The 15,489-nt window shown below is 38.1% G+C and overlaps 1 protein-coding gene across 4 annotated transcripts in view; it reads right to left on the minus strand.

Moving 5' to 3' along the window:
* LOC139820973 (follistatin-A-like) overlaps positions 1 to 15,100 on the minus strand; it is a 28,149-nt gene extending 13,049 nt beyond the window's left edge. Inside the window, exons 1-5 of one of the 4 annotated variants that reach the window (XM_071791615.1) lie at positions 14,757 to 15,093; positions 13,478 to 13,757; positions 4,266 to 4,454; positions 3,748 to 3,966; positions 2,320 to 2,556 (exon numbers count right to left, since the gene is read on the minus strand). In XM_071791615.1, coding sequence (XP_071647716.1) covers positions 2,320 to 2,556; positions 3,748 to 3,966; positions 4,266 to 4,454; positions 13,478 to 13,706 — 874 coding nt within the window. In that variant the 5' untranslated portion in view covers positions 13,707 to 13,757; positions 14,757 to 15,093. Of the gene's footprint in view, positions 1 to 2,319; positions 2,557 to 3,747; positions 3,967 to 4,265; positions 4,455 to 13,477; positions 14,717 to 14,756 lie in introns of those variants that run through there. The other 3 variants (XM_071791617.1, XM_071791618.1, XM_071791616.1) reach the window with 3 other exon arrangements.
* Between the last annotated feature and the right edge of the window lie 389 nt (positions 15,101 to 15,489).

Here is a 15,489-nt window from a genome sequence, read left to right on the forward strand (position 1 = left end):
ACTGACAATCAGCGGTCGTGTCGTGTTCGAAGTTAATTGTTTATGGCAGTTTTTCGACAGGAATGTACAGAAAACGATGCTCTTTGTCTCTCGTTTTTTTATCTTCTTCCATTTTTTAAATAATTTTTTCTCTTTCGCGACTCAGCAACTCGCGCTCCGGTCGATGAACTTCCTGGAACGATCTTGGGATTGCCTTGTGGTATTCCTAATAATGTTTTTTACTTTTACGCCTCTTTTCTCTTCCTCTTATAATATCAGACACTCGTGAAAAGCACGACAACAGAAGTCATACCTTGTAGTTATGTCTTTTCTTCATCACCGCAATTATGGATTTTGCGGAGTAATCGTTAATTTTAAGATAATATTTGTCGCGAAAATTCTAAATAATGATTTAAAATTGTTTTCTGTAATCTGAATCCGAAAAATATATAAGTAGATTTCATACAAGTTAATATTATAATATTATAATATAATAATAGGGGTGCCCCCCTAATACTGTGCCTAATATCGTCCTTGTTCCAAATTCCGCACCCTACGATATTGAGACTGTTACGTGTTGCATTCTGTCAATGAGCAGTGAAAACTGTTGAATAACGCTGCTTTGGGAAAATCAAATCTATAATACACGTTACGTATATTATATATCTTATTTTCCCAATAGTTCCCAATGGGAATAAACGAACGCAGACAAAATGTAGCGTGACAGTTCATAGTTTCAACGAGGTTTCGAAATTTTGCAAGAGGTGTCTTCTGTTATTAAAACAGCAAAAAAAGATATGTATCAAGAACGAATTTCTATCGTGAAAACATGTTATGATATTGTGCCTACGTTCATTCCAAAATAGAGAAATATTCGTTGCTAACCTGCTAACCACTATTGTGATGCTCTAATCGGTTGTTTCTTCCTTGTGGTATTCCTATAATTTCATCCTCTAGGAATGTTCATTATACCGCGCATTTTTCCTATAACTGGTCTGCCTCTAGAATACCTCTGACGCTCCCTCAGCCTCTTGTCCACGGAGTAAAAAGATCTTTTTCCGACAGTAAATCGACCAGGCGGGATACAGATCACCATAATAGTCTGTGAAACCCCATAGGCTTTCTTAAGCGTTAAAAGAGGATATCTTTACCAATCTTATGTGTCGTATTTTGAGTTGTTTCTATTTCCAGCATATATTGTGTGTCATACGTGTATTTTTAATAAAAATATGTGAGGGTGCGATATTAGGAACACTTTTTTTTATGTCGGCAAATGCTTTTTTTTGTGTTTTCTTTCAGAAAAGATAGTCAGGCGATGGTAGAGAACGAAATGTAGGCTCGTAGTCATAGACGTAAAGCAAGACAGAGAAAACCGTATACGTAACTATACGTTCGTATCGTCACGTATCAACACGATAGCTTTTCATGACCTTACGTATACGGTTTTCTCTGCCTTGCTTTACATCTATGATTACGATAGACGTAAGAGAGCCTACGTTTCTCTGTCATCAGCCTTAAAGTAAATTTTGAACACATTCATGGAGGTCATATTACGATAATCCTGGAATAAATTGATGCGGTTTAGTCATATTCTTATAGGAGTTTTCAGTCAAAATTTTGGTTTTCAAAAATGGGATGCGATATTAGGCACAGTTCTCCTAGTTAAATAATTACAGGATACCATATTAAAAGGAGGAATATATTAATGGCAATAGAGTATGTGAACTAGACATCGATTTATAAAAAAACGTGATATTTTTAAACTTTTGTTTAATTTTGTAAAAGTACACATTTTTTTTTAAAATGCAGAAAAGACGATAGTTAGATTATATTGAATCAGATAACTTAAAAATTTGCTGTTGAATTTTATTACTCCCATAAGACTTTCCGTTTAAAGACATCGTGTTTTGGCTATTTTATAATACCTGTCGCGAAGTTTCGTCGGATTCGTACAAAATAACACATAGAATAATAAAGCCCTTTCCGATGTGAAACAGCAGCCGATTGACTATTCGTTTGTTGCTGAATAAAACAAACTTTTCTTTTTTTCATATATATGCTTTTTTTCTATCAGTACACTGTAACATATTAAGAATATCGTAGCTGGGCTATTCATTTCTTAATGCAAAGCACGTAAAAAAAATGACTTGCCTTTGCGTAGATTTGATTATTTTATTCTTAAAACGGTTTAGATCGCAAATTTGCAATAGATTTTTTTTGAAAGTTATTCTCTATGATATTAAAAAATTTTCATAAATAATTTCGAGAAAAAGTGATGAACTTGGATGTATGCGCGCGCGCGAGAGAGAGAGAGAGAGAGAGAGAGAGAGAGAGACTTACGTTTGCAATGACCCTTATAAGCGACGGGAATGGCGCGACCCGCGCGGCAGGCGGCGAGTCGCAGGTGGCAGGCACTTTTGTAGGTGTTTCCGTCGGCTCCGCAGACGGGACGTGCGCCGACGACCTGGTGCGGGAGTGCTTGGGGGCACCTGCGGGCGCACCTCACACAATGAGGGCTTAGGTTCTGGTCCAGCAGACAGCTCCGACCTTGGCCGCACCGGACCCGTGCGCACGAACCTGCTCGACACTTTGCACGTTATTACGCACAGTCGTAAACCCCCTCCGTGATAGACGCATTGCCTTTCTTTACTTTTATTTTCAGTCACCAGCTGTTTGGTTTCTACAATACGTGCGTGGTTCCGTTCATTTAGTTATGTCCCGTTCGTTTATTTACGTGGCTCGAGCCACTTTAAAGATCCTTAAAGATGTTAGATTTAAAATATTATAATTTATTCTCTTAGTTTTATTGCGTATCAGCTAGTTTGCATCTTTCAGACGCTTAAGCTCATTCCAAGCTTTATTGGCATATGTGATTAATACGTGTGCGCAGTTATAGCGTTATAACATTATTACATTGTCCATTAAAAAAAAAAAAGTCGCGATACTCGAATCTATCAAAGTTTATTATTGTGCTTGCTTTTCCACGATGCCACCGCGTGGTTCTCTTCTTGCTGCGTTTATTTCGTGAGCGACTGTCATCGTATATTTTGACAGTTATGTGTATGTGTGTATTATAAGGGGTTAATAGTATAATATTAGTAACAGTATAATATTAAAGCTAACTAGCGCGCGCGAAGCGCTCGTCTGTGATGTCTAGTCCTTAAATGTCTACTCTTGAAAAAGCCATGTAAGAGATTAAACTAGTTATCCCTCTAATCTAGTATATTCAATTTGTAAATGTAAACAATTTGAGACACACGATAAAATGAGAAGCTGTATAAAGTTGTGAGATTTATAACGACATTTAATACATTTTTTGAAGGAATGAATTAATATTATCGATATATTAAGTGCAATTTTCCGATTTTTGCATTGATCGCAGGATGCACGTGAGTCGTTATCGCGTGCGAACACGTTTCGCCATGATTTATTAGTGTTTCAACGTTTTACGAGATAAAAATATTTTTTCTCGCATGTGCGGTCATTAAATCACGAGGGTTGAATACGAAATAATTACTGTGTCGATAAATAGCCGTAGAGACCAATCCCACCCCGATCGTTTCTTTCCTTATCAGTTTCATTGCGTTTATACGTCCTAATTAACACAATCGTCACTTCGGCGAAAGGAATAATGCTGTAATATAACGCAAACAAAAAATTTCAATATATGTAATGAGGATAAAATGGTTTGGTGATTTTTCGCAAATTAAAGCAAAACATTTTTTGCAAGGCAATACGGAGGCGATCAACTTATCTATACATACTCACTTTGACAGTGGCCGTTGTAGGCAACCGCGAGTTCGTGACTGCCCTTCTTGCAAGCTCGCTTTTTGAGTCTACACAGGCTCTTATAACTCTTGCCGTCCGTTCCGCAGACCGGCCCACCGCCACGCGGTGCTTTACACTCTGGACTGCACACGCACCTCGGTCTTCCTCTACGTACCACGCACTTTTTTCCTTCCTCGCACTTCACTTCCGCGCAACTCTCTGTCGAATGAAAACGATTCGTTACTATATATTTTGGGTTTACATACCATAATAAATGTTCGAGATAACGCGGTTGTTACTAGTCAAATGTAGAAATAATAGAATCGATAAGGAATTTCTGCTTTCTTTCTTTCTTTCTTTTTTTTTTTTTCAAGTAATAAACTGAAATGATGCACGCTACACACAGACGCGCGCGTGCGCGCAATATTTGGATAAAATAGTAAATGAAAATTAAAGCCGATTTTAATTATTGTGCGCGTATCACGATGAGTAGTAGTACGTAACAGTTTGTTACGTACCTCGACAAGGACGACACTGCACACCACCACCAAGAACTCTCCAGAAGAAGAGACTTCCACTGTCCAGGTCTTCGTCGGAATAGGCAGTCGCTGCTGCTGCGTTAGATGCGCAACAATTTTCTTTCGTAACACCTTGCGATAGAAGTTCTTTACAACGGCCGTTACTGATAGACGACCAACATATACCACCTAACACAGATTGATCTTCATAAAATAAATGTAAGATTCAAATTTCTTTTAAGTCAAATAAAAGAACAAACATTATTATAAATAGATTTTAATATATTATATTATAAATATAGATTTATATATACAGAATATTACAGAAATAGAAAAATATTCGATTAGTTATACAAAATAACAATTTCCGAGTTCGTAATTTAAGCAAAAACTTGGCTGAAATCGTTTATGATGTTTGGTTAGGCTTAGAATAATGATGAAGCAACCGACAAATGGCTTATTTCGCGGTATTAATAGTCATATTTCCTCTTCACATTGAATGATCTCGCCTCGTTTGTTTACGTTCCAGTTTTCGGGAATGCCACGTTTAGGTGCATTTGCGTCAACTGTAATACTCGTAGTGAGAATGCGATATAACACGGTATGATGTGACGTGGTATGTGGTGCTGGATGTTGGTGTGGACGGACGTTTGGCCAAAATAGCTCTTTCATCGATTTCTTTTCCTACGAGTTTCCTAAAGTAGGCATTGACTTATCTTGCAACAGTCTGATACGATAAGACACCGTTGTGGATTCTCATAGGATTCTCGAAGACCATGGTAAGAGCTTAATCCAGACTTGCATAATTGAATAACTATAATGTATACATAAGGAAAATTATCCAATCGCATTTTACACGCGTCCTTAAGATAGAAATGCGATTGTATAATTTTCTGTATGCATATATAGTTACGCAATTATGCAAGTTTGTCTGGATAGGCCCTAGGAGTCATTTGTAGTTTTATCTTTTGCAACCTGGATCTCGATCTAGAATCGTTATTCTAATTTTGTGAATATACTTTAGGGCGTTGCACCTACACAGACACAGTTTTATTTGACGATTTCCTCACACGAAGTCACTCAATAGAATCAGATGTGTTGCCTTGTGTGAATGTATAATGAATGCTATTAGCTTCTCTATAGATCAATAGTAAGAGTTAGAGTTATATCAAATATATAATATGTCTTACGACATTGTTGCCACTACTTTATTTACAATCCTCGTATGACTATCCTGTCCAAAAATAGTTGCGCTATTGGTTTACATATACTAGTTCACGAGCACGCGCGATTCTAAAAGTTTGTATACCAAGGAGATTCAACTCAGACTCTGAACAAGAGCAAATAATCTTTTTTATTAATTATTAATAAAAAAATAAATATTTATAAAAATAAAGTGCAGAGCTGGTAATCTTATTTGCAAGATTAGATACAATAATATAATGTATCATTTTCATAGTTAATTTTATGATATATTCATTATTGCGATATATTCATAGTTGACGCACATAAATTGATATATTTGTTTGAAAATCGTAATAACGCACGTTCGAAACTTGGCTCATTTCCACATTTACGTTACTAAACTAGTTAAACATGTGCCAATTGCGCCTGATGATTCACGCGTGATAACACGTGATATATTTAAAGTTTTGCAATCGGTCGATTGTGTAAGGCCAACGATTTAAATTCGTAATCCGTATGATTATAATATATATGCAGTCTTTTGCATAAAAGTCAGGCAATATTTGTTTTTATTACCATTGTTTGCGTATTATCGCCTTTACCTTTCTTTATTAGTAACATGTTTATTTTTACTTTTACTTGTATTTGTATTTTCTCTCTTTCTCTCTCTCTCTCTCATTTTTTCCGTCGATGATTTTGCTATATAGCGTATAGTTATTTACATTGTATTTATTACATAGTATAAATGTGTTACAAATGTTATAAGTGTTCTCATGTTTTGCATGTCGCAAAAATTTTCTTTTCTTATTGCTTTTGTTAGCTTGATGCTTTGAAAATATATTGAAATATATTCGAAACCGCTCTATTTGCCAATTTGTAATTATTTAATAACGAATTGCTAATTGACGAAGCGTGCCATGCGTCGTCGTTAGAGACGGAAGAGACGGTGGAACTAATATTACCACTATCTTGTTATGGGGCGAAAAGGAAAGTCTGACATTAATTTTTGGATTCGATATTCGCGATTAGGTGAGACATTGAAAAAAGAAGAGAAAGAAGAAGGTGGGAGGAAAAGAAAGGAAAGGAAAGGAAAAGGGAAGAAAGAAGAAAGAAAGATGAGAGATAAAGACAGAAGGATGAAAAAGAGAGAAGAGGAAGGAAGGAGGAGGGCAGAGGGACGAGGAGGTTAGGGTGGGGAGGATGGGGGGGAGAGAGAAAGAGAGAGAGAGAGAGAGAAGCATGGTGCGGAGCCGAATGGCATCACGGTTCGGCGTGTCTAGACTGCGACGTAGCCACCGTTTGGCCCAGTTACACTCTTCTTCCTCTCTTCTACTCATTCTTCATATCCTATTCCTTTCTCGCCGAGTTTTTTCATTTTTTATTTCTCAAGTCTCAAAATGTTTGTTATTTAAAATATTTGAAAGGAAATTTTTGTTAAGGTCATAGTATAACTTTGTATTGTGGTTTATACATATATGTCTATCTGATCGTGAAATGGCCCCTTTAGGGTCACTTAAAGCAGATGGCATCAACCAAAAACAAGTTTTTCCAGTATTTTACTACAAATTATTTTATTTACATAACGATAATTAAAATTAAACGTGCGACATTTCTTTGCTTACGTACGTGATTTTGATTTATTCAATATAGGTACGACAACGTCTTTTCTTGTGTAGAGTACGTGTGTATATACATGTTTTGCAAAAATGAAAAAGTTTATATAGCAAATTAACTTTTTTACATTTTATATTTCAAATTTTAACATACGTACTCGTGGCGCGTACTACGGATTCCATTGAAACAAATGATAATGACAAGAATTAGGAACACTGTTTTTTATTACTTGGTTTCTTGATAGGCTATATTGTCATTGAGTGATAAGCTATAAACGTCTTTAACCGTATTTAGTTGGAAAGTATGAAAATGTAGTATACTTAGTTGTTTTGTTTTATGGTAATTAAATACATCAGGTACCTATATTGCGATGGACTTTTAAAATGTCTTCATGGCTTCTATCACACTATACGGATTTAAATTGAGATTAGATTGAAATTTAATCAAGTGGAATAAAGAAAAATAATCTCAAGTTTAGTGAACTTTGCTCTGATTGGTCAAATTTCAATCCAATTTTAATCCTAATCCGTAGTCTGATACGGGTTCTAGCCAGATAGACTCCATAGACATGTTGGCATGCGAAATGCAACCTGCCGATTAAAGTGCCCATGCGTTCTCGCGGTGTGTGCTCACCGTGCGTCAGCTTTTGTGCCAGCGCATGTACACGCATCTCTCATATAATCCAAGTACTTGAAACGTCACATCGAAGGATTCGTATTAATTATATTAATAGTATTGTTTGTTTATTATATTGTATTGTTTTATTGATTGTATTGCATTGTTTTATTACTATGGAAACCAGAGACCGCTTTTGTGAGTTTCGTTTAATCTTAATAAACGGCTTAATATGGCTAATAGTTTTGAAATTACAACCGAAAATTCTAAAATCTATTGTGCCAATTCGAGAACGTGTTTAATACGATAAAATGATCGAAAATTATTTTAAATCTGTTTATCACGTACGTGGTATGTCTAGAAAGTAATGAGACTGAATTATTTTTCTCAACAACTGGTAACACTGTAAAAACGAGACTGCAGTAGACCGAGAGCTATACCGTAATACTCTCTACCTTTAGTTAAACGTTCACGTTGATAACATTAACACATGTGATTCTCTACACGCACTTTGTATAACTGTATGTTTGGCTGACGCGCCACGAAAATGGAACTCGAGAAAATCTTGAGCAGCGTTATGCAAAGTTTGACACAGCAACGTCTGTGTCAAATTTCAGGATTCAACGCGACAGAAACATTTAAAAAGTTGAAACAGACTTACAGAGATATCTCAAGTTCTATCCCGGGCACAAGCTTTTAGGTGACACAAGGCATTTTTAGATGGTCGTGAAACTGTGAAAGATGAACCACGTGGTGTGGACGACCAAGCACTGCACGAACTGAGGAAAATGTGACAAAAGTGAGGACTCTCATCAGATCTGATCGACATTTGACAGTGAGAATGATTGTGGTGATCAAATTAACAATTTAGTAACAAAGCCATGCGATCCAAGCCTAGGTCTTTTGGCAGCCTCATATTGGTTTCTGTATGCATATATATACTGTATATATACATATAAGTTTTTCCGAACCACTGCGCGCCGATTAAATTTTCGGACTTAAAACACAGTACGTGTTAGAATTAAAAACCCCTTCCCTCCCCGGAATTAAATCGACTCGATTTAATTATCTAAAAACTGTAAAGAAATTTATTGCGAAAAATATTACCTCAGCCAGGGTTCGAACCTGGAACCTCCCTCACTCCGTGTAGGGACGGTTTAATTCCGGGGAGGAAAGGGGTTTTTAATTCTAACACGTACTGTGTTTTAAGTCCGAAAATTTAATCGGCGCGCAGTGGTTTGGAAAAACTTATATGTATATATATAGTATATATGCATTCAGAAACCAATATGAGGCTGCCAAAAGACCTGGGCTTGGATCGCATGGCTTTGTTACTAAATTGATTGTTTATCGTTACGATCCTATTTCTCTTATTATAATCAAATTAAATTAAATTAAATTTGAATCATCAGATTGTTTATGTCACTGGTGGTCCAGAACGGGGTTCATCTTTCACAGTTTCACGGCCATCTAAAAATGCCTTGTGTCACCTAAAAGCTTGTGCCCGGGATAGAACTTGAGATATCTCTGTAAGTCTGTTTCAACTTTTTAAATGTTTCTGTCGCGTTAAATCCTGAAATTTGACACAGACGTTGCTGTGTCAAACTTTGCATAACGCTGCTCGAGATTTTCTCGAGTTCCATTTTCGTGGCGCGTCAGCCAAACATACAGTTATACAAAGTGCGTGTAGAGAATCACATGTGTTAATGTTATCAAATTGAAATTTTAACTAGAGGTAGAGAGTATTACGGTATAGCTCTCGGTCTACTGCAGTCTCGTTTTTACAGTGTTACCTGTTGTTGAGAAAAAAATTCAGTTTCATTACTTTCTAGACATACCACGTACGTATATAAAGATATATAATCCTTTCCGTTTGTTATGAACCTCGTACACAAACTTTAATCTTGGGCTGTTCCGGTATGTATCGACAAAACAACACGGGATGTCGCGAGATTGTGCGGTAGCAGGTGGTAAAAAGATCGGTGCTTGCTGAAGCAAGCGCTGGGCAGGTATTCGCGACGTGCCGTAGGGGAGACGAGTTCTTGCCCGGACAAGACGGGCACGCGGTTAGTCATCAAGGCTCAGAGATTGTCCCCACGTACACGGCAACTCGACCGGTTGACCAAAACCACAAGATTCTCCCTTTTGTTCTTCTCTTTCTCTTCTTCCACCACTTCCGATCCTCGCGAGTTCTCTAGCAATCTCGAAAAGTCCATCAGAAAAAAGTATGTCACCTGTGACATTATTTTTTAGGCATATATACAATAGATAAATCATTTTGATGAAAATGCTTAAAATTCGCTCAAAGTTGCTAGCGAAAACACGATGAATAAAAACGAGAGTGTAATTTTGAATCGCTAATTCTGTAGTCTACGAATCCACTTGAATATTTCCATATGGGAATACATTCCACTATAGAGACTAGAGTACATAAGCTGTGCTTCCTGGCTTAGATTGTTGCTTAAAGTTACGAATGATGGTAGAATTTTTTCCGGATAAACGTTTGACACATTGACATGATGACGCTCGTGAAAAATTGATACAACTATATATAGGATTAGCTAAAAGCGTTATTCATTTTCTCTCTAATTTTACTTGCTTGTCAATAAAATTTTACATCATCTTCAAGTATTAAATTATAAAATAAATCTTTCGATTGGGTAAACGCATTTTATTTCATTGTCCAACTATATTTCATGCTTTATCGTCGTCAATTAGATTCGAATCTTGAAACTTGATTAATTACGTTTGATTTGCCTTGTTTGAGGATGCTTGGAATCTGCATCGAATGAAGCGACGTAGTATATTGGTATCCTCGCGCGTGACAATATCTTAGAGATTTTCAAATATTAACTTTCTTCGTATGGAATATGAAGCCAGCCGCACGCGCCCGCGCGCGCGCGCACGCACGCACGCATCGCACGCATGCATACATGTACGCATAACTCAAGTGTTTTATCGCGGGCTCGCCATCTCCCAAGACTGCTGCGCCTTCGGTCATGCTCGTCGAACTGTTTTTACCGTGGTCTACCCATGCCAACGGATACGGATCCGAGGTGCTAATCCGATGCATCTATACACGCCCAGCTAATAGAACCAGTTTTATGCGTACTGAAAACTGGCATATTTTTTTGAAAAATATTGTTTTTCTCTCTTTTTTTCTCTTTTTTACATGATATTCATTTTTATTTACGTTATCTCCTCTTTGCAAAGTCAAGACATCGTGGTATGTAATATTAGTAAAGGAGCTTTCACGTGCGTAGTGTAACATCTGAATATTTAGATTGACAGAGTGAGATTGAATGGCTTGATTAAAATTGTTATAGTGTATTGGTTTTTTTTTTTTAACAAATGAATCTCAATTCATGTGATTTTTTCCATATTTAAGTTTTTCTTATTACTTTTTACAATATAGAAAGCTGCGCGAGCACAGCACAGATTGATTTCGAAATCGCAGTAGTTTCTCAAAATATGATTTCTCTATCTATCACGTGCGGGCCCTTTCTTCCTCTTTCACGTCCTTCACGGGACCCACAGAGTCTCCCGTTCCCGTCCTTCTTTCACTCGGTCGCGGTGGCATCGTCCGTGCGTCTAGAGGCTGAAGCGCCTCTCGTTGATGCGGAGCACTGACCCGCAAACTGGTTCCTCCATTACACCAGGCTTTCTTCCCCCTTCCCCTTTTCTCTCACTTCATCTTTTCTTCTTTCTCTCTGTCTCCCTGCTTCATATATACCTTCCCTTCCCCCTTTATTTCTTCTTTCTTTTCTCTTTCATGCGCGCGCGTGCGTCCATGCGTGCGTCCATGCGTGCGTGCGTGCGTGCGTGCATGGATGTATGTATTGTATGCATGCATGCATGCATCTTTTCCTCTCTCTCTCTCTCTCTCTTTACGTTTCAGCGTGTCCCTTTTACTTAGCTTCTCCGCATCCATATCAGACTCGGCAAAGCCTCTTCTCTTCCTCTGCAGAATGATCGGCCTCCAAGAGTCAAAGATTCGGCAAGAGAGCGCTAAAACAGACAGCGCTGTATCGTCTGTAGTTTTATCTGAGTCTTTAATCAATCTGCTAAACTTTATTATTCTCGATGAGCTTTTTCGAATTACTTGTAAAATTGCTTTATGCGACTTATTTGTATGCTGTATGACGTACTGTTATCGTGCTGAGATTAAATCGCAAGGAATAATAAGAATAAAAAGTGAAATGTAATTTATGGTATGTTGAACTAGACTAATATCTCACGTAATATGTACCTTCGAATTTTGATAAGAAGACTGCTTAGATTTATCTTTATCCCTTAATCTATGATCTATAAACGTGTTTCTAAAATTACCGCTTTGGATGTTAATCAATTTTTAAAGCTTCGCTAAGTTCGCGTTCCAGTTGTCTGTGCTTGTGCGGTGTAAACGTTGCCGCCGTACAAACGTTGAATTAATGCTGAATTAATTTGCACTTTATCCATGCATCTGTCCAAAGGCAGTCAATCGTTTTATGCATTTCTACGAATAATCAGCAACGTCAATAGGACTAATTTAATTGACATTGCATGTAATTGGTGTGGTCGGTCGCCGAGATTGTTCGTTGTCGATATTGTTGCCGACACGAATTCAATTCAACGTAAAGAAGCAAACACATATGCAGTATATTTTGTTAGGATGCATTGATGTGCGGTTTACAATTATTTTAGATTCAAATTGTCGAAAGGCAAAAGATCGAGGAGGAATGGCAAAAGTTATATTGTAGAAGGATTATATTGTAGAAAATCGAATATCGTTGGTGTGCGCCTTATCCAGCATCTAATTTTTCTCCGATTATTTAAAAACAAAACAAAAAAGACAAACGATGACTTTGCTTTGCTGGCTAGATAGATAATTAACGCAGGTGTTAATACAAAATAAAAAATATTGTGCTAAAAAGTGCAGCATTGGACTAATGTGAACGTGCCGTACATAAAGTTAATATGCAAATACTCGGACACACGCGCGTTTCGTTTTTTTCGATTCATGAATTGTTCGCTACATCGCAAAGCACTAAACTGATGAACATGTAACCAGCTAAGCCGCGATGCCCGCAACAGCAAATTACGATGTTGGAAATTATAGCTCTGTGAAATCACAAATTACAAATTGTACACCAAGATATTGACAATATTGCAAATTGCTCGTGATATAAAGGCCAACCCTCAGATCACAAAGGAGACGTATGCTGTATCTAACGACACACGTAGTTTATCTTTATGTGTTTCGAGAGAAGCTTTTTCAATTCAATGTCACCGCGTGAAATAATATTGTTTTAGCCAGTTTTTAATTAAATTATGTAAATTTTGTTTTCAATTAATAATAAAGCGAGTTTTCCGAAGTAAAAATCTTGACGTAATTTAGACGATAAACTTTTATTAGAGGAAATTCTACATCATTAATGTCGTTGTTGTTTAGATATTTTTATTTTTTTTTTACTAACGCAACGCTACACGAGAGAAAGGAGAGGGGAGAGAGAGAGAGAGGGAGAGAGCAACTCGTGTATTCGATTACGGGGAGAATGTAATGGATGAAGCTTTATTCCCAAAGAACAGTAAGCAATTAAAGATCGCGAAATATTATCATCATACATCATATATCAAGTAACAATGTTGTACCAATTACATCATTATGATATGTTACATACGTTAATGACATGTTACATCATTATTTCTTACAAGATTTACAACAAAATGTAAATGTTGGAATTAAAGCTTTTTCTCATTGATTCGCTACGAGGCGAAGCTATAGAGTCAATATAAATACTGTCAGGAGAAACACTTACCCGTCGTTGAATGGATTTGGAGCAATAATCCGATTAGTGACATCAAGAGGAAGGTTCTATATGGGGATACCGTGATATCCTGCCGCAAGGCCGTCATCTCAGGCGGCCCGCGCCAGGTGCTCTCCCGACGTGCCGCTATCCCTGCGGTGAATCTCACCTCAGCTTTCTTAACTTCCGCCTTCGTTCCCGTCAGGTCTGCAACGTGCCGACTTCGTGTTTCACATTTCATCTGCCTGTGCCGATTCTTATCCAATTTGGATCTTCGTTTTCACCACGTAAACTATAGCGGAAGATCGTGAATTACGTGTCAACATCAGTTCACTGTTCTCTCTGAACGAAATTGTTGAACGAAATTCATGTCATAGATTTTGCTTTCTGCATCGCACACATGCTTTCATCAAAACAGATATATATATGAATGTTTCAGAATGGGAATTATCTTTTATTATCATCAAGTTGGAGATAATTTCTGTGTTTCAATAAAAAACTGAATTTTGTTTCACATTGTCACCGTGATTTCACGCATGTGCACATGCTCTACTATAGACTACAAAAGTTATTATTGTTAGTGTAAAATTTATATTTTTAAAATTAACATAATATCATTATGTTAATTTGTTCGAATATTTATATTGAATATTTTTGTCTGTTGATCGGTATGTGTTTTCTTTCTCATTTATTCAAACATCATGATTAAAACGTCACGGAACTTTATGATGTCATCTATTTGTCATCTCGCAAATCTCTTTTGTTATTTTAAGACCTTTTTATACATGCAAATAATAACGAGTTTTTTCGGGCGATTCAACTATTTTCTATTTATATGCCAAATCTCATTGAATCTTGTAAAATACCTGTACGCGGTTCTTAGATTATGACAACTACGTATTGTGATGTCCATGAGACGCGAAAATGGGTCGATTCAAACACCTGTGGCTGGTTGAAAGTTTCGCGTTAAACGTAATGGTTGTATTGTTTGCGTATTATTATTTGTCCCATTGCGCCTTATAGCTTTTTGCGAATATTTATATCCTCGTTTGATTCGTCGGTCGAAGCACGACACTTTTGAACCCACCAGTCGCGAATTATCGCGACACGTGGTGTACGCGCGTTTTACAAAACAAAATGCACATTGCACAAGCAGCGATTTTGAAGGATCCTCGTGTTTTGACAACACATAGTTTAATCCTTTGCGCGCCTTCCACGCTCGACTCTTTTTTTTGCAGCCAATTTCGTAATATTTCCAAGAATACACATGGATGGATTTCTCGCGATTTACCTCAGCATCCTCAGCGTTGATAGATATCGGTCTTTCTTAGCTATCCACGATTTTTGGTGGAGTACTCGTTAGATTCACGACATGATTGTCGATCCTCCACGAGTTTGCTTCGCGGCGCGACGCGCAGATTCGTCTGCAGTCGAAACTAAACGCGCGAAAAATCGCCAGGCAGACTAAGAGAAGCAGTCGACAGTTGGTAGTCGGCAGCCAGCAGTAACAGGAACAGCAGCAGCAGCAGCACAAGGCGAAACGTTTCGCCGTATGCCGAGCGAAGCTCTGCAAAAGCAGTTTGCACACGCGGCCGCGCTGTGTTGTATCGTCCCCACTTCCCTTCTTTGACGGCGGCAGTGGTGGTGGTGGTGGTGGTGGTGGTGGTGGTGGTGGTGGTGGTGGTGGTGGTGGTGGTGGTGGTGGTGGTGGTGGTGGTGGTGGTGGTATTGGTGGTGGTGGTGGTGGTGGTGGTGGTGGTGGTGGTGGTGGTGGTGGTGGTGTGGTGTTGGTGGTGGTGGTGGTGGTGGTGGTGGTGGTGGTGGTGGTGGTGGTGGTGGTGGTGGTGGTGGTGGTAACGGCGGCGGCGGCGGCGGCGCGGCGGTGACGGCGGTGGTGGGCGCGTGATCGCGACTGCGGCGATTATTTATCTGTATGCCTATATACGCCTGCATCTTTGCATTGCATGCCTATACGTTTCCTCCTCCTCCTCCTCCTACTACAATTTCTTCTCTTCTTCCTTTTT

Source organism: Temnothorax longispinosus, chromosome 10 (assembly GCF_030848805.1).
Source record: "Temnothorax longispinosus isolate EJ_2023e chromosome 10, Tlon_JGU_v1, whole genome shotgun sequence".
Lineage (NCBI taxonomy): Eukaryota > Metazoa > Arthropoda > Insecta > Hymenoptera > Formicidae > Temnothorax > Temnothorax longispinosus.